The 24904-nt window shown below is 36.5% G+C and overlaps 1 protein-coding gene across 2 annotated transcripts in view; it reads left to right on the forward strand.

The window, feature by feature from the left end:
- RSF1 (remodeling and spacing factor 1) overlaps window positions 1-24904 on the forward strand; it is a 131717-nt gene that overhangs the window by 75811 nt on the left and 31002 nt on the right. For both annotated transcript variants that reach the window (XM_072610755.1, XM_072610756.1), the window contains exons 6-10: window positions 8088-9829; window positions 11335-11541; window positions 15855-15959; window positions 16930-17009; window positions 24731-24785. In XM_072610755.1, coding sequence (XP_072466856.1) covers window positions 8088-9829; window positions 11335-11541; window positions 15855-15959; window positions 16930-17009; window positions 24731-24785 — 2189 coding nt within the window. The remainder of the gene's footprint in view (window positions 1-8087; window positions 9830-11334; window positions 11542-15854; window positions 15960-16929; window positions 17010-24730; window positions 24786-24904) is intronic.

The raw sequence follows: 24904 nt of genomic DNA on the forward strand, positions 1-24904 counted from the left end.
GAAGGAAGGGCTGAAACAAATTGGATGTCAGAAAAGTGTGGAACCAAACAGGCTAGGATAGTGAGCTGACCTGACTAAGAAAAGAAAGGTCAGTCTTAAAGTGATATAGTCATGGATGTTAACCCTTACTATTTGGTGAAACTAAGTGAAGATAAATATAAACTATATTTTATCTGGGATCAAAATCATCCACATAAATATGGAATGGTGGAAACCAACCATCCAACAGTTTTTTTGAGGGAGGGAGAAAACCCCCCAGACAATTTCTTTGCCTGGAGTCCCATGTGATGGAGTGGCCCAGTAATGAGTGCATGTTGAAGCTGGATTGCTAGAAGCAGTATTATAACACTTGCCCTCATACCTTAATTGAATATTGTCTTCAGTTCTAGACTGTACATTTGAGGAAAAATATTGATCATCCTGAGCAAGTCTTTAGGAAAATGACCAAAATTATGAAGGGAATCAAAGTTAAGTTATGCAAGAATTTTTTGAAGATCAAATCAAACATTTATTGGCACCTACAGCATGCTAGGCAGTGTTCTAAGTACTAAGGATACAAAAAAAGGAAAAAAACCCAAATAAACAGGTCATGCCTTCAAAGAGCTCCCAGTCTAATGAAAGAATCATGCAAACTGTATAAACCATATATATAGGATAAATCATAGATTAGTCACAGAAAAAAGATAGCATTCAGGGAGATCAGAAAAGACTTATTGTATGTGAAAGGTGACAGAGATGAGGATGGAGAGCATTCCAGGTATTGAGAACAGTCATGTACTCGGTCCAGGGAAATAGCAATGAGTCAGTGTTCAGAGAGTATTTGGGGTTAATATATATGGCAGATAGAGGGCAGGCAGGTTATAAAGGGCTTTAAAAGCCAGAATGTTTTTGGATTTGATTAACCAAGTAATCTCTATTCATGAAAACTCAGCTTGCTATAAGAAAACAAGAAATAGGAATGAAACATGCAGAGTTTGAAAAGGTAACTACTTTCAGAAGGATGTTTCAGAGAAATGAAGAGGGAAAGAGAGAAAGGAGAAGAGAAGGAGGATAGGCAGTATATATAGAAGGTGAACTTCATGTCTTTGATTAAAGAAAAGTTCAATTTAAAAGAAGCTACATCCTTATTGATATGACTAACTTTGTTTAGTGTGAGTTTTGTTCTTTTGGATTAAGCATAGAATTCAAATGACTAAAGAAAAAATGGATTAATAAACCCCTAAATAAAATGTACAAATTAAGAGTCATTTATTTATTAAGTACTTATTTTATGGCAAACCTTGTGCTAAACACTGGGGGTGCAAACACAAAAGTAAAGATAGTTGATGTTTCCAAGAAGGTGGGGCTTTGGGATAAGGGGGGCGGAGTGTGTGTGTGTGTGTGTGTGTGAAAGGGTTAAATATTAGGCTAAGGAGATGGTTTCTGGTCCAGCAAGCAAAATAGCTGAGGAAGAATGTGGCTAGAGAATGAAGTTAAGTATAACCAGACCTGGGCTTAGATGTAGAGGGCAAATGGAGGCAGGCATATAACGTACGTGTGTGTGTGTGTGTGTGTGAGAGAGAGAGAGAGATAAACATTAGACAAGTCTAATTTTAAAAAGGAGGGAGTAATACAGAGCATCAAAAGGAAACATCACAAATTTAGGATCACATTATCATGGAAATCAAGAAAATGATCTAATATTACCGTACCTAGCTCTGTGCTAACAAATTTGAGAATCTTAAATGGATAATTGTCCAGTAATTATCTGTAGAAGTATAAAATACCAAAACTTATAAAACAAATTACATAAACCAAATAAACTCATCTCAAAATGAAAAATTCTGTTGCTAATTAAAGTGGTTCCCTCTTGAACGATGCTGAATCCTTCCAGTTTCCAAAGAAAATTACCAAATTTTTAAAAAACAAGTAACAAAGATAGTGGGTAGACATATACTAGATATCCCAAACATTGTAAGTTATTAAAACATGAGGACTTTGAGACACCCTGTATAGTATTACTAGTAAAACATGTGAAAAAGTAGGCTACTCAGCTCCTAATAGATATGTATTGTTTTGACTTTTTAAATAAGTACAAAGTTGGAAAATTTGTATACCAGTTTAATCAATGAACATTTATGCAGAAGTAGAATACAGTAAATTATTCATCACTACCAAATAGACTTTGATAAGTTGGGAGGATTAAATAGATTACAGACTGTCCCAGTACAAAGCAACCAGTTAATTGCAGACAGGAATTTTGAGGGGTTTTTGCCTCTATAGACTCAGTACCTTACACATAGTAGATATTTAATAAAAATATCTTTTGGGTTAGGTGGCAAAAGGCCACCCAGAATCTCCAACAGGGTGGAGACATTGCTTTATAAGAGTCCGAATGATCTCTTAGGAATGTGTAATCTGCAGAAGAGAAGGTTTAGGAGGAACATAATGGCTCTAATCGAACATTCAAAAAGTCTAGTATGTAGACAAGGAACTCAGAGCAGTGAGTAGATGTTTGGTGCTTAATCCAGACTTAATGTCAGGAAAAAGTTCCTAACTTGTGCAGAAATAGAACAGGCTGCCTATAGAGGAGATTCCTCTTCCCTAAAGCTCTTCAGGCACAGTCTGAATAATTATGTGCTAGATGTAGTGTGGAGAGCATTTTAAATGATTTTTTAAAAAGTTAACATTTTATAAACCCACACTCAAAACACTGGAAATGAATTCAATTAAAATTTCCAGGAAGATTGCAAAATTTGATAGCAAAAACAAAGATCAGTTTGGCTCTGTACTTCACACTATATACCACAGTACACTTGACCTGATTCAACAACAGTCTTAAATAATTTTTAACAGTTTTCTTAAATGGAGAAAAAATTATAGCTATTATGGAAAAAAGCCCAACAAGTAGAAGAAATTATATGATGATAAAAATAATTTGACTTAACTAATAAAAAATAAAAATGAAGAAAATATTTATATTATAGAGAATGTTTAACAACCAATCTTTGACAGAAATATTTGTAAATTTATGTGACTTTACACATCACCCACAAGAATAGTGGTCAAATGACAACAATAGAACATTTACAAAATACATATGAAGAGGTGCTCAAATACACTAATTAGAGAGGTACACATTATTTGATCTTAAGACATTACCAGAATGATAAAAATCCAGTGGAGTTGGAACTGTGGAGGTTACTAAGTTTATGGTGGGGCTGAGAACCAGGTACAAACATATTTTAGAGCAGTATGGCAAAATGCGTTGAGTCATAAAACCATTATATAAAATTTTGTTGCTTCAACTTTATAGTAAAGACTTCTTTAAAAACAGCCACCTCTCTGTATGAAAATAGTCATAACTGCTCTATTTGTATTAGCCAAAAAGGGAGAATAATCCATATGCCAAACAATTAAAAAGTGACTGAGCAAATTATAGTATGTCAGTATAATGGAATATTTATGATGCTTTGAAAAATATAAGTATGACATAAGGAAATATAAAGATACTTATGAAATATTAGAAAACAAAATTGGTAGAATTTCAACTGTATTTTTATTGAATGCAACAATGTAGAAAGAAAAGACATATCAGAGGTGAAAGATAGGAACCTGTAATACACATCAAAATAGTCATATCTTTGATAGCAGCAAAGAAATGAACACTTATCCATTGATTGGGGAATGATTTGTTCAATTGTGGTATAAGAATGGGATGAAATACTATATACCCTTTCTAAAGTTATCCGTGATCTCTCAGTTGCCAAATCTTAAGACTTTCTCAGTTTTCATCTATTTCAGCCTCTGGAGTATGTGTAACTCTTCACCAGACCACCCTTTTCCAACTGGATATTTTATTGTCTTTGAGCTCTTGTGTCACTGCTCTTGTTTAATGATGATGAAGATGATGATGATAGCAATAATCATAACTACCATTTATATAGCACTTTATAAATATTTTCCCCAGTTACATGTTAAAAATAATTTTTAACATTCTTTTTTTGTTGAGTTCCGATTTCCTCCCTTCTTTCCCTCTTGCCTCCCTGAGACGATAAATAATCTGATATAGGTTATACATGTATGATCATGTAAAACGTTTCCAGTTATTTTGTACAAGAAGACTCAGATGAAAAAGAATAAAGGGAAAAGCATGCTTCAGTCTGTATTCAGTCAATATCAGTTCTTTCTCTGGATACAGATAACATGTTTCATGAGTCTTTTGGGATTCTCTTGGATCATTTATATTGCTGAGAACAGCTGAGTCATTTAATTCTTCATAGTACATATTGCTGTTACTGTGTATAAGTTCTCCTGGTTCTGCTCACTTCACTCTGCACCAGTTCATGTAAGTCTTTCCAGGTTTTTCTGAAATCATCCTGCCTTGTCATTTCTTTTAGCACAATAAAATTCCATCACAATCATATACCACAACTTGTTCATCCATTTCCCAATTGATAAGCATCCCCTCTATTTCCAGTTTATGTATTACTTTAAGATTTGCAAAGCACTTTGCAAATATGAACTCATTTTATCCTTACAGTAGCCCTGAGAGATAGATGAATGATTAACCTGATTTTATAGATGAGGAAAATAAGGCAGACAATCATTAAATGACTTGTCTGGGGTCACACTAAGAGTAAATGCTTGAGGCAGGTTGTGAACTCAGATCTTCCGATTTCCAGATTCAATGTTCTGGCCACTTCTCCTGTCGTTTAGACCATTCTTAGTGTCCTTTGTTGATTCATAATTCATGTAATGTCCCCTTACTGTAAGTACGCTGCAAGGTTCCTTCCTGGGTTTGTTTCTGTTCTTTCTTTACACTCTCACTTAGTGATTTTATTGTCTCCCTTAGGTTTAATTGTTATCTCTATGCAGATTTCCAGATCTACATTTACAAGCCTGGTCACTCCTAAACTGCAGTTACACATCTCCAATTGCATATTGTTTATTTCAAAATCTGCCATTCCCTAAGTATCTCAGACTCTGCAGATCAAAATTGAACTCACTGTCTTCTCACCCCCAACCCATCTCTGTTTGAAATTTCCTTATTTTTCTGGAAGACGCCACTATTGCCCAGTCACCAAGGTTTGCAGCCTCAGCATTATCTTTGATTTCACGTTCTCCTTAATCCCACCTATCCAGTCACTTGCCAGTTCTTCTCATTTCTGTCTCCATAGTATTTCCCACAAGGCCAGCAACCTAGTAAGTATTTTTCTCACCTGGATAGTTGCAGTAACTCCCAAATGTTCACCCTGCCATAAGCCTTTCTCATCACCAATCCATCTTCCATGTGACTACTCAAGTGTTTATCCAAAAGTGTAGGTTTGACCATGATACTCCTTTTATCCACTAAGATCCTTTAGAGTCCAATATAAGCTCCTCTTTTTAGCTTTTAAAATTCTTCACAACATGGTCTCAATCCATTTTCTAACCTTATTATACATGACTACAGTATATTTGCTGTAGTCTTTAGTCCTTTTTAATGCTCCTTACATGTATTTCTTCTCTCGTCTCCATTCCCATGTACTGACTGTACCCCATGGCTGAAATGCACACCTCCTCACCTCTGCTTCTTAGAAATTCTTCCTTTTTTCAGCATTCTACTCAAGTACAACCTTCCACATGAAGATTTTTCTTATACCTCAGCTGCTAGTGTATCCCAAACTATTACACCCACTTATATATGTGCACCTACATATATATATATATATATATATATATATATATATATATATATATATATATATATATATATATATATATATACATCCACACTGTCTCCTCCTCCAGTAGAATGTAAGCTCCCTAAATGCAGGTACTGTTTCATGGTTATCTTTTGTATCCACAGTGCCTGGCACAAAGACAACTCATAAATGTCCGTTAGTTGATTGATTAACATCCTTACTCCCTTAGGGCAGGGACTCTCTTTTTCTTTTGTATCCCCACGAATTAGTATGGGGCCTGGCACATAGCAGGCACTTAATAAATGCTTACTGATTGAGTGACATTAACCTATTTTAATTCTGTGAAAGTTGTTTGTGTGTATATATGTAGTTTATAAATCATACTTTATTATTGAGAATTTATAATTAGAAGAGACTGTGTCTTAGTGTTTAAATTTTCTTTTAGCTCTGGCTTGTGATCCTCATAATGTAAAATTCTACCTGTGAAAGCTCCCTTGGCCAGGCCAGGCAGGCCATCCAATGATGTATAACTTGTGTTTAGGGTGTGGGGGAGAAGCTTGTCCTCTGTTATTCTAAACAAATGGGAGCCTCTTTACTGTGCCACATCAATGGAAAAACAAAATCAATAAGCCAGATCAGTTGAGCCACTTGAAAGCACAGCCATGACATGTCAAATCTGGGCTATGGTCACTGCAGCCCTGGCCTAGCCACTCATTGACTCCTAGGGAATGGGGCAAAGTTGCTTCCCCTTGTAAGACCTGCATTTTCTCTTCAAACCTTTAAGGGTTTGAGCTTGATGACCTGCAAAGTTCCTGCAAGCTCAGAGATTCCATCCTCTGGTCAGTGCCATCCATTTATTAATTCACCATCTGGTGTTAGATAACAAATCTTGCAGTATTGTGTGTGACTAAGGATCTTTAGTGCTTCTGAATGGTACGTGAACCCTCTGTTTGTAACATGATTGCATGTATAAACCTGGTGCTTTTTAATAAAAATATTAACTTTATAAAAAGACAATAATTGACTTTTCTGTCATTTCATTTCTTTACGTCTTTTCTGCTTTATTCTGATTAAATTCTGGCTCAGTTCTTGATTTATCTTTTGCCATGAAATAATTCGGCACTTCTGAAAACCTTTACTTTGGTAAATTGTTTGGATTGAGCTTTCCTTGGGAAGTAGAGGCAGTATTTGATGGTAGAATCAGCTCGATCAAACAGTTGATTTGCATTGAAAATGCTAAACTCATTCTTTTAAATCATTATGCCAGCTCTACTCTTGACACAATCTTGAGTCTCTGATTTTATGATTGCATCAAGATGGTAATTTTATTTCTACCCCAAACCTTGGCAGGCTTCCTTATTTGGTGTAAGGATATTCCAGCCAACATTATTTTACAGAAACATTGTTGTTAAATATTCTCACCAAACTTTACTCTAAAAGTATGATATGATATCATCTAATTGATCATTAAACATAGTTTCTCTGAAGCTATCTGCTGTGTTAGTTCCTGGGGTAAGGTGGTTGGAAGTGGGGCTACCTGTTGTCTTATTTGGCACAGGTGTCTCTCAGGGTCTCTCAGCTCTGCCACTTTTTCACCCATGTTGACCTTAGGTCTCAGGCAAAAATACTTAACATCTCTACTCCTCAGCTGCCTCATCTGTAAAATAAGGGAATTGAGTCAGATGATCTCTCAAGTCTCTAAATCTATAATTCTGCAAACAAAATTGGAGCATGAACTTATATTTTTTCTACCACATTCAGTGTTAAGTGCATGGTTCTCTGTACCTGTAAAAGGGCTAATCCTGTCCGCTGTGTTCTTCCAGGTAAGTTGCTGTGCTGGTGGTATTCCATACACTGTCACTGTGTTCTAAAGGGGAAGCATCATTGTTACAGTAGCAATGAGTACTGACAGTCCCCTATAACATAAAATGTCAACAACTAGATTGTTTACTTTGCCTGTTGTTCCTATGACTCCTGTAAAATAAATAGAAAACATAATAGTGATTAAAATCAGTTCAGTAATAAGTTTCTTAAGGAGGAATGATGTTTGGAAATATTTCTTTTGGTGCTGTTTTGTAACGTGCTTCTATGCTATATTCTTGTAATTCATAAATAGACTTGAAAATGGTAACTGAGTTGTGCACATTATGTCTGTCCCCATCTGTTGTGTTTTGAAATACTAATACTTTTGGAATTATACGAAGTTTAAAATAGAAATATAAACCTTCCCATATAGTTTTTGTCTGATATATACCTGGTCTGTTTCAGAGTTCTGTCTAGTAAATTTTGTCATTTATTTCCACTGACAGAAGAGCCAAGATTTTCTCAGGGGAAAGAGAATAACTTCAAAGTGAGATGTGTGCTAAGACTTGTGAGAACCATAAAAGCCTCTGTGTAATTAACCTTTATCTGTTTTTGTAGAGGAGGAATTAAAATCGAAAGATGAGAAAGTGAAAGTGGAGGAACCAGCAAAAGAATCAGAAAAACTTCCTGTACCCACTACCCTGGAAGAGAATCCTGTGAAGATTGAGAAACCAGAAGAAAAGGAACTTGTGAAAACTCCAGTCATAGTAAAGCTAGAGAAACCTTCGTTAGAGAATGAGGAGAAAAAGATCCCCAAAGAAGAAAGTGATTCCTTCAAGGAGAATGTTAAACCTATTAAAGTGGAGGTAAAGGAATGCAAAGTAGAACCAAAAGATCTTAAAAGTAGCACCGAGAAAATGGCTATTCACGAGCCTGAGCGATTAGAGATTGGCATTAAGCCTTCTCCAGAAATTATGGAGAAATCAACTGAAGAAACTGAAAAATTAAAAAATGACCAGCAAGCAAAGATACCCTTGAAAAAACGTGAGATTAAATTGACTGATGATTTTGATAGCCCAGTCAAGGGCCCTTTGTGTAAATCAGTGACTCCCACAAAAGATGCGTTGAAAGAGGAGGTGAAACCTGAGGAGGAGATTTGTAAGAGAATTCCCACAATCATGGCTTTGTGTCCTGAGGGGAAACAGCTAGTCAATGGAGAAGTTAGTGGTGAAAAAAACACTCCAAGGAATAAGACAGAGCAACTAGAAACCAAGCTGTACAGTATAAAAGAAGGGGGTAGTCATCTGTCCAAGGAGAAAAATGGCTTGGTGGTAGACAATGGGGCAGAATCCTTGATGACTCTAAATAAGAGCATAAAAACAAGTGAACATGGGAAAGATGGAGAGGGCCCTACTCAGAGAGGGCAAGGACTAGAAGAACCTGGTCCTCCAGAAACTGAAAAAAATCTTGAGGATACTTCAGAGATGGCAGAGGATCTTTCTTTGAAAACAGCTTCTTCCACCACTGACGCTTGTGCCAAGAAAGTTGAAGAGAAGTCCTCAGCCAAAAATAAGAAGGACAAACGGCCTCCACTCCTAGAATGTCTAGAAAAGTTAGAGAAGTCCAAGAAGACCATTTTTGAGAAGGACACATCAAAACTGAGTCCCATACCTGAGGAGATTGCAAAGAGCATTGTAGATCTAGAGAAGACACCATACTCTTCAGAGGTGACCGAGATCTCCCTGCCTTCAGCTACTCCTGATTTCCAAGAGAAGGCAGGCTCTGAAAAGGATGGGTTGGATTCCAAAAATACAAAGCCCAGTGAAGATAGCCATCCCTTGGAGAAAATGAACGCTGAGGTCCTCAAGGAGGAAGTGGAACTTGCCAAGGCTGGAGTTGATAAATTAGACAGTAGCCAACCTTCAAAAATAGAAGAGCCTTCAGAGACCAAGAAGGGATCCACCATACAAAAAAGTAAATTTAAATATAAATTGGTTTCTGAGGAAGAAACCACTGAAACAGAAAATAAGGAAATCACATCTGAAAGGCAGAAAGAAGGCATCAAATTAACAATCAGGATCTCTAGCAGGAAGAAAAAACCTGACTCTTCTCCAAAGGTTCTAGATACAGAAGTAAAGGAAGAGACAGAAAAGGAAGAAGAGAAAGTAACTCCTGGTCGAACTTTAAGAAGGTCACCAAGAATATCTAGACCTACAGCAAAAGTGGCTGAGATAAGAGATCAAAAAGCTGATAAAAAACGAGAGGAGGAAGAGAAAGAAGACTCAGCATCTGTCCAAAAACAGGACAAAAAGGAGAACACGAAGAAGTCTGACAAGGATGCTAATTCTAAAGTCAACAAGGTAAAACTATATACTCACTATTTTGACTCCAGAGATAGATTTGTTTTTAGTTAGAAATACTTGCATCTTTGATTTGGAATGAGAAGTGATCCTTTAAATTCAGATACCTAACTCTAGAAAATGAAGACATTCAACTTGATCTAAGCATCTTGTTCTAAATCCTTTTCTGTGAACATGGTAACTTGAGTGTCTTTTTTTAGGCATCCTCAGAATGATACCAGGTCTCATGTCATATAATGTTTGCCTCATTTCAAAATTTAAAATTTTAATTTACTCTTGAAGCCAGGATTTCTTCCAGCTTTTGTTGTTCAGTGATTTAAAACACTAATTGCTGTAGCAAATAGTTTAGATGTGCTCCCTCAAAATTTGTTACTAATAGAATTTGATAGTCTGCTTGGAAATACTGGTTTTTATTTTAGAGTCTTTTCTGCATTTTTACACATTCATCCTGTTTATAAAGTAGCAGAAAGACATGTTTTCTTTGTCTTCTTTCCTTTGTTACATTGGCATAAGGAACATAAAAGTAACTCACAAAACAAAAATGTTGTTTTCTTTCTGTTAGAATTTTTTGCACTATCCTAGTAGATCTACAGTGTAGAATATGTAATATAAGATTTACAGAATGTATGCATCAAATTGACTATTTTGTTTTCTGTTCTGTCAATAAACAGAACTTTTAAATGTCTTTAAATATCATGAACTTTGTTATATGACAGTTGGTTAAAGGGAATTGGAGGTAATTTGCCTAGAGAAAAAGTCTTAGGAGGAACATAATCACTGTCTTTAAATATTTGAATGGCAGTCTTGTGGAAGAGGGAGTAGACTCTAGAAAGCTGTTGTATTTGTCCTTTGTTCTCGAAGAGGACCATCACATCATGATGATGACATAACTTGTAATTGACTTTGATTTGAGTGAGGGAGGGTGTTGTGCAAGGTCACCAACCTCACTTTCTTCTCCTGAGCCATCTGGGTCCAATGGCCTGATATTCATCAGGTGGAGTGGAGATGGCCCAGGATGCAGTGTGAGACCCTGGCCCTTTTAGGCTAGTCTGTGGTTCTCTAGCCACTCTCCAGAAAGCAAAACTAGGTCAGAATACAGAGAAATGTAAATTACTTTGAGATAGATTTTAGCTCACACTAAAGAAAAATTATCTAATCATCTGTTAAATAAACATTTGTAAAGCACCTAATATGTGCAAAGTGCTGATTGCCCCAGGTCTCCTTTCTTGAGAATGAGTTCCCTGTGATAAGAAATACACAAATAGATGTTAGATGATTCCTTTTCTGTTATTCTGTGAAGTGCATACATGCCTCAGGTAGAGTAGGAGTAGATGACTTTTGGAGTTTCATAAAACTCTGCAATTCTAGAATTTACTTCTATCTTAATTTAGATTTTTAAATTACCTTTAATTTCTAATTAGAATATTTTTATAACAACAGTTTGTAAGAGATAGTGATCCATACTTAGTGTAATAAACATACTCCCACTTTTTATTTTATCCTAGATGAAATCCAAGAACAAAGTCAGGTGGACGGGTTCTCGAACACGTGGTCGATGGAAGTATTCTAGCAATGATGAAAGTGAAGAATCTGAAAGTGAAAAATCATCTGCAGAGTCAGAGGAGGAGGAAGAAAAGGAAACTGAGGAAGCTGTGCCAGCAGATGATGATGAACCATGCAAGAAATGTGGCCTTCCTAATCATCCTGAGCTAGTATGTCCCTAATATAAATTCATCCTTTCAAATCCATGGATTGCAATAACTGTCACTGAGCATCCTATTTGTAGCATATGAATTATGTATTTCTTACTTTTCTGTCTTTTCTAATCCCTTTGTTCCAAATGGTTTAAGGAGGTATAAAAAGAACTTTTAAAAAGTGTCTGTGGGGCAGCTAGGTGGTGCAGTGGATAGTGTGTGGGTCCTGGAGTTAGGAGGACCTGAGTTCAAATCTGGCCTCAGACATTTGACACTTAAACTAGCTGTGTGACCCTGGGCAAGTCACTTAACCCCAATTACCTTGCCAACAGCAGCAACAAAACAATGTCTGTTAAGTCCTATCCTGACTGAAGTGAGAAAACATTGAAGGGAACAGGAACAAAACGCCTTCCTGGAAGCTACTGTCTCATCTAATCCTTATAACAGCCCTATGAGGGAAACAGGGATAGTGATTACTAACTCAGTTCTCTGGGCCTCAACTTTCTTTTTTGTTTAATAAAGGGATTCAACTAGATAAATGATTTTTCAGCTTTCCTTCAACTCTAAAAATCCTATGATCCTGTTTTCCCCATTTTAAAATCACAGAATCTGAGGGTCAGGGAAATTAGGTGACATGTCCAGTCATGTAGATGGTAAGTAATAGAGCCAGCAGAAGAAACCCAAGGAGTCTTAGTCCAATAGACCACCCTGTTCTACTAGACTGTGATGGGTCATAGCATATATTGAAGTTTCCAGAACCAAGAATGAGAAGGGAATTTATAGAATTATAAATCATTCCTTGAAATCATGATGCCTATGATCACCATTCTAAAAGTTCTTTAATAATAAATAATAGCCTCTCTGGCATATGTAAACCATGTTTGAAGTTTAAGGCTTGATTGAATCACAGGAGCATGCTCATTCTTGTTGTCTTCAAATAAGCACCTTAAATAGTAGGCAGCATAAAAATAGTGAAATAATGCAATATGCTCAGAAGAATAGTGGAGAATAGTGGTTGACTTTTATGACCTTTTTTTTTTTGGCTGCTGAACTTACTTTTTCAAAGTGAATGGCCAGTCAGGAGAACTAGAAAGTAATATCTGATTTGTTTGTCTGCCACGAGAGAAATTCTTAAGTATCTGGTGAAGAAGCCTTCCTTTTGCGAGATAGAGAGTCATATAGTTTTGACTAGAGTTTAGAATACTTGAATGGTAAGATTAGTTAAGGTAAGGTGATGCCAGCTTGTCAGAGGATTTGGAGACTGCTCTGAAGAGATTGAATTTATTTGCTGTAAGACATTGATGGATTTTGAGCAAAAGAATGATGTAACCAGATCTGTACATTAAGAAAAATACTCAGTGGAGGAAAATTTGGATAAGGAAGAAAGAAGAGGCAGGAAGATCTGTTCTGTGGCTATCACTGTATAGTCCATGTGGAAGGTCGTAATGAGGGTCTGTGTTAGAGCAATTGGGATATAAGAGGCTATAGGGGGGATGTGTGTCTGTGTGTAAGCTATACCTAGCCATTGCATTACATTCTAGTGAATATTCTTGGGGAGGACTGTAAACTTCAAACAGTGAAGAGAGTGGCTCTAAAGCAAGATATTCTGGGATAGAATTGTGTCACATTCACAAATAGTGTACTGTTAGACAACCACAAGATTCTTCATTTATGCTCTGAAATGTAGATTCTTTGGATGCTTTTCTAAGTTTAACATGAGATCTTTATTTCAGTAATTTAAAATTAAATTGTTTGTGAGCATCAGTAATAGTAAGAAATCTGCCATGATAAGCATATAATATGTTTGAGAAATTAATATGAAAATGGATTCCAGCCTCTTTTGTCCAATGTCTGTACATCTCTGTGGTCAGTGATGAGTGGAATGGTAAAGCTAACAGCACCTTATTCTTGGCATTTTTCTGGCAAGTGCTTAACTTACCGCAGGGGAGTGTGGCTACAGCCCTGACAATAGAATCCATAAACTGCTTATACTGGGCAGGTGGTCATTGATTTAGTAAGTTTTAAGTGCTTGCCATGTTCTAGGGGTATGTACTAGAGTTCTCCCTGAAGAATAAAATCCTTGAGTGTTTGCTCCTGACACAGAGTACTTTGGACAGATGCCCTTTTTTTCTCTACACCAGGGACAAAGATGGAGAAATGTTTACAAAACAGCACCCTTATGAGTACATAATATGTATTTTAAATCTAGTAAAAATAATCTTAAGGCAATCATAGTGTGTATGTTAAAGTAGAAAGAGCTCTAAATTTGGAATCAGAGCCCCAGGTTCCACTTCCATCTCTAAAATTTACTCAGTGATCTTGGATAGGGCAGGGAATTTACACAGTTTGCTCATCTGTGAGACTAGGTTGGACTAGAGGCCCTGCTGACAATCCTCAGTGCTCAGGAGCATTTAATAAGTACTTTCTTTGTGCCTGGTGCTAGCAGTGTAAGCACATCAAAAGAAATAGTACCTAGTCATAAGGAGCTTCCAGTGAGGTTTGCAAAAGGATTTATACATGTTATCTCATTTGATCGTTGCATTCATGATGCTACCGATATAATTAGAATTAAATATGTTAACAACAATTTTAAAATGAAATTTGTCTTATAAATGATATTCCTTGTGATGAAATTTGATCAGCAAAATGGAGGACCCACAGATTGAATGTGGGTTTTACTCAAGTTTCTCTATGCTTTACATTTATCTAACATGTAATATGTTATGTAATCATCACAACTTATGAAATGTCAAAGGTAGATAAAAATCATATTATACTCTGAACTTCAGTTTTATAGATAAGTAAACTGAAGCTCAGGAAGATTTTTTTTTTTAAGTAACCTGAATTAAATTCAGCAAACATTTAGTGCCTCCTGTGAGGAAGCTACTGTTATACACTGAAAATACCTCCTAAAGGAGCTAGCTAATCACGTGATATGTGATATGTCCATAAATAAGTTTGCTATGAGAGTCAGAGTGCTGCTAGAAAAATTTGACGATGCCAATAATTGCAACAGTGTTTTACCAGTTCATAATTTAGAAGGTCATTTCCATGGTGAGTACTCAGTAGAAAAGCTTCAGGATGGTGATTTAATTTTGCATCAAGATAAACAACTTACAAAATAAATGAAGTCAGTGCCTTTAGTGCTCATTAGGGATCAATCATTACTTGCCTGCCGTGAGTAGTTTCTTGCAAGTTTGTCCTACATTGACTATTCTAACTTCCCCTTAAAAAGATATCAGGAAATTGAGCATCTCTTGGACACACACTGATTGAAGGGGTTAGTGAATGGCAGAGGTAGGTCTAGAAATCCATTCTTCTCTTTCCTATTCAGTGCTCTCAGCTAAACCACATTGCCTCTGAAATGAATCATTCACAACAATTTTTCATTCACAACAACACATTTTCCTATAAAAACAGTGTTACAAGTAGTACTTCACATCCCAGGCCTATACTCCTGTAATGCAAAGCCTATAATGCCAAACAGCGTACCTAAAAGAACCATTGTAGTCTATAGTGGAAAGCACATGTGATATACCCCATCTGAAAAATGGAGATGATACTTTGCTTATTTCACAGGCTGGAGGGAGGAAATACTGTAGAAAGCTTAAGGTACTGCATAATTGTGAGCTATTATTGTTATGAACATTAATCATTTTTATAAATCAGGACCCTGGAAGCATAGATTGGGAAAGGGATTTGGAGGAGGACCAAGAAGAGATTTTCCTACTCTTTTCCAGGGAATGAGGCTGGCCTAACGGAAAAATTTTAAGTAAATTTTATCATCTTCCTTTCACTCACATTTATCACTTGCCTCCAAACACATCTGTCTCCAGTTTTTACAGGCACTCAAGCTGGATGCTTAACCTGAGTCTGAAGACTTGGATTTGCATGAGGTTTCTCCTGTCACATTAACACTCTGAACCTCTTTCCTCATTTTAAAACTAGTAAATTGTAATGTTTGGATTATTGTCTGAAAGTGTTTTATAAACTGTAGGACTCTATAAATATGAGCATTATAGCCAACCTGAGATTTGAGGGAATATAAAGATTCTGAAAGACTTTGAAAAGTATGGAGAAAGAGTACTGTGGTGAAAAACAGTAGTGAGGGCCAAGCTATTTCGATTGAAGTCCTTGTTCTATCACTAACTTGTTATATAACCCTGGCCAAGTCTCAGTTTCGTTGTATGTAAAAAATTAGGAGTACAGGGAAATTCAGATCTCAGAGGTTCCTACAAGCTATAGCTTTTTTCTAGATTATTTTCTAAAAATGGAAAATTTTAATCTTTCCCATAGAATTAGGGTAACATTAATCTCTTTTTTATTTACAGATTCTTTTGTGTGACTCATGTGACGGTGGATACCATACAGCTTGCCTTCGACCACCTTTGATGATAATTCCTGATGGAGAGTGGTTTTGTCCCCCTTGCCAACATGTATGATGACCTTTGTTTATACTTACTATATATTCAGTGTTTTTAGATTTAAATTAATAATATATGGCATTTCTGTGGCATCTTTTATCCTCAGAGTAATCTGTAAACACTATTTGTGGCTTGTATAGATTTCTATACTGACAGAAACTGATGAATTATCAAAAGTTATAATAGCATCCCTTAAGAAGCTATTTTTTTCTGAAGCAGCCCTCTCACTCTCCCTGCCCCATTCCTCTTCATTTATATATAACTCTTAATTTTGGCTTTATTTTGATTTGTATTTGCCTCAGACCTACATACCTGCTCCAACTTTAAATTCTCCTTTTGTTTTCTACTTTTGCTTGCAAACAATATTTTAGTGGATTTTTGTTGTTGTTGTTATTGTTCTAGGAGAGATAAAAAGGTCACTTCTCTTAGGTATTCAAATGAATTCCTTTGCTGTACTGAAGGGATGAGATACAAGATTTCATGTGGAGTCTCTTTTATTCTACCTCTCACCAAATATAATAGACTTGATATCCTGGCTTTGTTTTACAAATGCATGAACTTTTTTATATTACTCAGTGAAGTAAAGTTGCCACATCCCAGGCACATCTTTATCTGTTCAGTATGGATCAGTTCTGTTTTAGCTTAGTATCCAATTTTCTCTTTGTTTTTCTTCCTTTTATCTCCATTTATGCATATGTTGGCCAGATACTGCTCCAGGATGAATCTTTGCCAACAGTGTGTAAGAAGTATGGGTCCCTGCATAACTGATCATTACTTATTATCCTCCAGAGTGCTTCACTTTGGAGAATTAGAACTTCTTTTGGGTTCATTTTAGTTTATCTGTCCCAGCATTTCACTTAGTCTCATGTAACATGCAGCCCTCCTTTGTCATTAACATCAGTTAACTTAGAAATAATAGATTATTTGGCGAAAATGTTTTCCTTGTATAAAAAATTGAGACCTTATCCATTTTTCCTTACAGAAACTTCTCTGTGAGAAGCTAGAGGAGCAGTTGCAGGATTTGGATGTTGCCTTGAAAAAGAAGGAGCGTGCTGAGCGAAGGTACTAAAGGTTGTATAGGGCTGTTCACATTGATTCATCTTGCAGAGGTTCAAATCAACTAGCCAAGTGTTTCTTGATGGTCCATTATACATCCAACAATGTGTGTGTAGGGTAAAGGAGAATATAAATCTTACCTATCTTTAACAATTTTGAAGGAGCTACCCTACTGGCATGAGGATGAATAAATGATTGAATATATATGTAACCTCCAAATAGAGGACCTAAACTGAGATTCTTTGAAAAATAAAAATATAACCACATAATAATTAAGTCAAGTTAACTGTGATGCCACACGAATGCATAGAAGTGGCTGTAGAGGTTGTCCAGTAGAATATAGGCTTTTGCATATTTTTGACAGACTAGAAAAGTGCCAGGTCCAGCCATGGCAGTGGGCTGTTTCTTAGCTATGTACAGAGAAGCATATCACCAATAGGTTGATTGCTTGGTGAGGAATTCTTTGGATAGGGCAACCCATGAAACAAAAATAGAAAATGACCCCCAGTCCTTCTATTTGTGCTTTTTTAATGATAGTAGCAGAGCATTAGAAAACAGGGTAGTGGATACTAAGAACTACATACTCTTTAGGTCATTGATAAACTTCACTGTTCTTATTAAATATAAGGTCCAGTGATTATTGTATAGTCATAATGTAAGAGCTGGGACTCTTAACCTTAATAGTGTGTCATGAAACCCTTGAACAGTCTGGTGAAGCTTGTGTATCCCTTCTCAGAATGATATTTTTAAAGATATACAATAAAGTACATAGGACTGAAGAAAACCAATTCTATTGAAATACAGGTAGAAAAGATTTAAATATCCAAGTTCATAGACTTCAGAATAAGAATTCCTCTACCAGGTGATCATAATCTTATCAATTTTGAGATGTGCTCAACAAAACCAGAATTCAAAAGGAAGTTAAATCTAAATGGAAGGACACCTCCAGCTTCTCCTTGGAAAGGCAAAGAAAGGAGGAAACAGTGATTTTTAGTATGCATCCAAAGTCAACAAGAAATACAAATTTATTGGGTATTTTGTTCTTTCATATTGCATATAGTATTCATGAAAAGTATTTTCAGTCAAACTAGCATGCAAATAGTTGTGTTGGGTTGTGGTGTTCGTCCTTCCTTGCCAAAGAAGACCACACCATCAGGGAAATGATGACCTGACTTACGCTTGACTTTGTTTTGAGTGAGGGAGGCCCGTGCAGGTCACCAGCCTCACTTCTCCCCCCTCACCAGCCTCACTTCTCCCCCAGAGCCATCTGAATCCAGTGACCAGATATTCATCAGCATGACTGGAGATGGCCCAGGATGCACTGGGAGACCTTGAGCCCTTTAGGCCAAGGTCTTTGCAGGTACTGACTTAGGGTGAGGCAACGCCCATTCATTGAATAGGCCTATTTAAAAGAAGTAGCCAGGGCATTCATGGCCCCTTTAATGAGGCCAAGAAAAAGAAAAACTTCAGGCTGGGAGTGAAACAGCAACAGTTACTATTGATAATCACTCTAAAGCTAGAAGGGTCCAGAAGAGCCCTTAGGCAGGGCCCCATTGGCTTCCAAATTTCAGAGTGAAGTAGGTTAAGGTTTTGGGACAGGACAGGGGAAAGGAAAGGGAAGAGTTATTTTATGGGCTGATGTTTATGGGCTAATGTCCATTGCAGTGGATGAAGAAGTTGAGAAATTATGCAAGGAACTTTATAAACCCTAAATTAATTAAATTAATATTGTTGACTTGAAAACTTGGTTAAGAAAAGGCAACAGGCTAATTGCATACATTTTATGATTTAATTAATTAATCAATTCCCTATTAAAGACAACAGTAACATAATGCATTATGGAGCCAGAAATGTTCTGGCTACCCAGTGCAGAAGTCTTCTGGCTTATATACATTTTGCCGTGAGAAAGGAGCTCTCCTAGTTGAACAAATCATAAATTTAGTGAGACAAGACAATTAACAAAGCAATGTTGGTCAGGCCTTGGGATTCCAGCTGGGTAAACATATGTCTCGGTGATAGAGAAGGAAGTCCCACCACTCGTAAGTGGCAGGCTTCCTGTCCTAAACAGATAACTGACATAGGAAAGGGTAAACAAAGTTCAATAAAGTCCCATTATTCAAGATAGTGTCTTAGGTTAAAGGTCTCTTAAGGAATGTAGAGTCAGCCTTGGCTGGCTTTGTTGACATAGGAAGAGGCATTCTCTGAGTTTGCTTCAGAGAGAACAAAGAGATTATTCCAAAATTTTATATTAAACATTATCAATATATAGTACGATGCTTCATGACTCCAATGTGAAGTTGGGCATAGGTGAGGACAGCAAAAACTATATTGGAAAGTTTGGTCAAGGAGTTGTTAATGAGAGAGACCTGAGACCTGTAAACTTAGAGATATAAGCTCATACTTGTACAGTTATGAACATTTGAAAAATAATCAGAAGGCACTGGAAATGTTGCACAGGAAGGAGCATGAAAAGAAATGAATTGTATTTTACCATCGTTACTGATGTGGGAGTCATTTTTAGTCAACTGTACATCACACATTTGTTAGAGCAAAGATCAACATCGATAACAAAACTAGAAGAAAGAATGAAAATGAGAAAAAAGATCTAACCTGGTCTAATATATTATTGACCAAGATAAATCAACTTTCAAAATGAAAAGACTACAAAACCTAAAAATTTTGTTAGAAAGGACTTGACTTAGAATGACAGCCAAGGACAACACTAGTTCAAAATATAAACTCATTTATGAATTCTAAGGGAGAAAGCTAGTGGAATATTGTGAGCCTAATACAACAGTGAGAAACAATGGAGACAAGAGCTAGGTTAAAGATAGCAAAATCCACCTGAGAATATTGAAAGATGAGAATGGAAGGACAACAAACAGACAAAAAATGGGAAAGATGTGTATTTTCACCATCAAGCACAATGGAGCTACCACATTTGGATTCCAACATCATAGTCCCAGATGTGCTTCTAGTAGAAGTGGAATTGAAGAAAACAAATATGGGAAAAGCTGAACCAAGGAGGCCATGCTGGAGATTATACAATTGTGGTGATATTGAATGATAGATTCTTGAACATTCTAAAGGGAGAATATGCCAGTGGTATGGAAACTGAACACATAAGAGCTTCTGTCTGCAAGAAAAAATATCTCAAGACATTACCATTACCCCCCCCCCCCCAGAAAAGGACAACTAAGAGTATGTTAATAATTACTGACCAATATATCTGTTTTCCTATCTGTATATTATTTTGAGAATAATCCACAAGTGTCAGGAGTGTTGTTGATGAAGGCATTAGAAGAGCTTAGGCAGACTTTCATAGGATATAAGATCCCACCATGCTAACCATTGACTAAAACAGTATTTACTCAATAGAGGGAGAGAAACACCTTAAAGGCTGACTTTTAAAAGAAAAGGTAATCATATTCAACAAACCTTTGATTATTAATATTAAATGAGGCATAAAACTGGAATTAGCCACTTTCCTGCATCAAGTACAGAGTTGCAGTTTGACTTCCTGCTTCATCACCCACCTGAAATTCCTCTGCCAAGTTACCAGTGAGCTCTTAATCACCAAATCCAATAGTTTTAGTTCTCATTCTTCAACTTTGCAGAATGAGACATTGATGACCACTGTCTCCTATATACAGTTATCCCTTCTGCATTTCAACTTTCCCCATCATGGTTTTCAATATGTTTCAAATTGGCATAAGAAATTAAATGGGAATTTTTAGGGACTTTTGTGTAAGCCACAGATAACATGTGAAGGTCAGCAGGTGACAGAAAAAAGATAACTCAAAAGTGCATAAAATATATATAGTATTGTATAATATCAATGTTATTTTATCTTTTAATACCATAATAATTAAGATTTCTTCTCTGGTAAAAAGGGAGGGCCCAAAAATTTTATGTAGATTTTCCAGATGGCAGAGGCACTGCCTGTAGCCCCTTGCGATTGTGGATAGGGTAACTGTACTTGTTGGTCCTTGAGGACAAGCCTGTTTTGGTTCTTCTTTCATCTCTTCTCAGTCTCATTTGGTAGCTCATCACATCATGCTTAAAAAGTGATTGTACCTGTAGTTTCTGTTCCTGTCCTAGTCTCCCATTTTAGTCCTGTATCACCACTTGCTCATTTTAGGCATTTCAAACTGGATGTCCTGGGGACACAGAGCTTATCCTTTTTTACCTTCCCACTTACAAACTCTGGTATTTGTGCAAGGTACCTCCGTTTCTCCAGTCTCCCAGGTCTGCAGTTTCAGTACCACCTTCCTCCGCTCCTCACCCTCCTCCAGTCAGTCATTAAGCATAACTCCTACAGTGCTACAGGCTTTGTGCTACAGCTTGTAAGTGTTTAAGGTGGGGTTCAAGCATAGTTCAGCCAGAGATTATGTAAAATGTGACAGGAAGATCCATGCACGTGAGGCCTATGCATGTCGTGACACGTAATTGAGGACGTAAATGAGAAGTGATATAAATGAGGTGATGTGGTGGTAATTTGCTGAGAGTAACACTGTTCATCCTTGCTCTGTTGGAATCCTCATGATGTCAAGATAACTACAGCAAAACGCTTGGCACCTATGGTCAAATTAAATTTGTTGGAGAACATGGGTGAAATTCAGTGAGAGTGAACATCCATTATATAAGGATTATATCATTGGATAGGACACTAAGATCCTTTGACAAATTGAAATATAATCATGCAGATTTCTTATCTGTATTACATGTAACGAAAACATCAATTTTTAAACATTTGTTTCAATTCAAATAATGATGTTTTGTTAATTTTTGTCATAACTTTCTAAATGTTGCTTTTGTTGGCATGGTTTGACTAAAAGGTAATCATAGGCCATATTTATGCTTTATGTAAGCCAGATGTAGGGAGAGAGAGCAACTTATATTCAGACCATGTCTTGCCAAAGTGAAGCTGTTTTATTTTACAGGGAAATGACATGTACTGTAGCCTGTGGATTTGTTATTGGGCCCCATCTTTCACCTTGACGTCTTAGAGTTGATTTACTCCTACGTAGTTATATTGTTGCTTTCCTTATAATCTTTAATTGGACCCGGGGAGGAATCATCCATTTAGGGTACAACTTTAGGGAAAGTTTCTGTTGTACGAGCTGTTTTTTCAGTGTAGCTTACACTGTCTTTCTGCAGTGATAAAGCTGATCCCATACATTGAATATTTATGCCTGGAAAATGGGTGTGCAAATAAATGCTTATTGCATCTTTAAAGTCCACATACATATTACTGACCTTCATTTAAATAAGTAGGCTTTGCCAGCAGGGGGTAGCAGAGTACATAAGATTTCTGAAGAGGTAACACTGTGAAAATTACAGGGCAGCAGGCTTGACTTCAGTAGAAGGAAGAGACTTCAAAAGATTAGATTGGTGCAGAAATGGAATGAGCGACTTCTTAAAGTAATGAGCAACTTCATTAGAAATTGTAAGATTTATAGAAGGAAGGAACACTAGTCAAACTCCCTCATTTTACACATTAGAAAACTGAGGCCAGATTTATCAAGTGACCAGTCCAAATTCACATAGGTCCTGTGGCAAAACTAGAATTTGAACTTCAGTTTTTTGACTCCACATTTAGTAATCATCATCATCCATAATAACAAGAGCTAGCATTTGTTGTGTTGACCATGTGACAGGCACTGTGCTGAATGCTTTATCGATATTGTCTCATTTGATCCTTTATCAACCCTGGGAAGTGCTGTTATTATCTCCATTTTACACTTAGAAAACTGAGGCTGACAGAAGTTAAGTGAATTTTCCAGAATTACACAGCTGGTTAGTATCTGAAGCTGGTTTGAAAGTCAGGTCTTCCTGATGCTAGACCCTGGTATGCTGTCCACTGTATCCCCTAGCTGCTTTAGTTCTTTTTACTATACTGCGGCACCTTTTCAAATAGGGGCTGGATGACCAATTGTATGGACAGTTGTAAAATTGATGTGTGTAGGAAAAGGTGTGTGGATTCAGAGGACAAAAGTAGGACAACCACAGTTAACCCTTGATGGCTGTTGAGGTTCTTTACAATAAATTTAGAATTTCAGCAACTTTGTTTTCTCACCTTCATTAGCCTTATACCTTCACAACTTAACCTACAGGAAATAAACAGGTAATATGATATGATCAAATAAGCCATAGAGACTAGGAATTGGAAAATATTGAGACTTGTTTCAAAGCTGATGCCAACTCTCTGTGTTGACTTGGGCTAATTCTACAGGGTGTCCAAAATTCTTAGTCTTACTAAGATGTAATGCTTTCTGAGCCTTTATTCCTAATTTATAAAATGAACTGATTGGGCTAATGAATTCTAAAATCCTTCCTAATACTAGTAATTCAACGTATATCTGAATAGATATGATAGTTGAGACTGCAGACAAATTGGGATGGAAGACAATAGGACCAAGGCTTGACCCTAGAAAAATGTCTTCTTTAAGTGAAGCAGCCAGATATAGTGCCTAGAGTGCCATCTTTATAGTCAGAAAGACTGAGATCGGTCCCATGTTTTAAATGAGCAAAAAAAAAAAAAAATCAAATAGTAATCTTGATCAGCCAGTAGATAAAGATAATGTGTTGTTTATAATTTGATCTTAGTCTTTAGTATAAAGTTGAGTTTTTGTATTGTTAGGGGTTTTTTTAATTTTTTTTTTGTTAATTTTATTTATTCTCAGTGTTCTACAATCATTATCATATAATTTAGATTTTTTTTCCCCTCTCCCTGAGACGGCATACAATTTTATATAGGTTCTACACATACATTCCTATTAAATACATTTTCACTATAGTCATGCTGTGTAGGAGAATTAAAATGAATGGGAAAAAATCATATAACAAACCAAAACGTAATACACACCAAAAAAATGATCTGCTACATTCTGCGATTGAATTACATAGTTCTTTCTCTGGATGTTGAAGACATTTTGCCTTAAAAGACCATTGAGAACTTTTTTAAGTCCTTGCATTGCAATGAAGTTCCAAGTCTACCAGAAAAACCTCTCACACACTGTGGTCATTGCTGTGCACAAAGTTCTCCTGGTTCTGCTCCTTTCTCTCAGCATCAGATCATGTAAGTCTTTCCAGGCCTCTCTGAAATCTTCCTGTTCATCATTTCTTATGGCACAATAGTATTCCATTACATTCATATACCATAATTTATTCAGCTATTCCCCAATTGATGGGTATCCCCTTGATTTTCAGTTTTTGGTCACCACAAAGAGTGCCGCTATAAATAATTTTGTACATGTGGGACCCTTTCCCATTTTTATAATCTCTTGGGAATACAGTCCTAGAAGTGATATTGCTGGTTCAAAGGGTATGCGTATTTTTGTAGCCCTTTGGGCATAGTTCCAAATTGCTCTCCAGAATGGTTGGATCAGCTCATAGCTCCATGAACAATGAATTAGTGTTCCAACTCTCCCACATCCTTTCCAGTATTTTATCATCTTCCTGTTCTGTCATGTTTGCCAGTCTGATAGGTGTGATGTGGTACCTCAGAATTGTTTTGGTTTGCATCTCTCTAATCGATAGTGATTTAGAGCATTTTTTTTCATATGACCATAGATATCTTTAATTTCTTCCTCTGAAAACTGCCTATTCATGTCCTTGGACCATTTATCAATTGGGGAAGTATTGTTAGTTGTTTACACAACTCAGATAGTATTTACAAAGCTTTCTTAAGGTAATTTTGTTTTGCTTCCTCTTTTTCTTTTAAGGAAAGAGCGATTGGTATATGTGGGTATCAGTATTGAAAACATCATTCCTCCACAGGTAAGATGATATGCTTCTAATATAAAGTAAAAATACTGCTAATTTTCCTGCAAATCAATCTACCTGGAATATAGCATGAAAGTTGTTTTTTGCGTTTTTAAAAAAAAAACACTAAACAT

The sequence above is a fragment of the Notamacropus eugenii genome, chromosome 5 (genome assembly GCF_028372415.1).
Source record: "Notamacropus eugenii isolate mMacEug1 chromosome 5, mMacEug1.pri_v2, whole genome shotgun sequence".
Lineage (NCBI taxonomy): Eukaryota > Metazoa > Chordata > Mammalia > Diprotodontia > Macropodidae > Notamacropus > Notamacropus eugenii.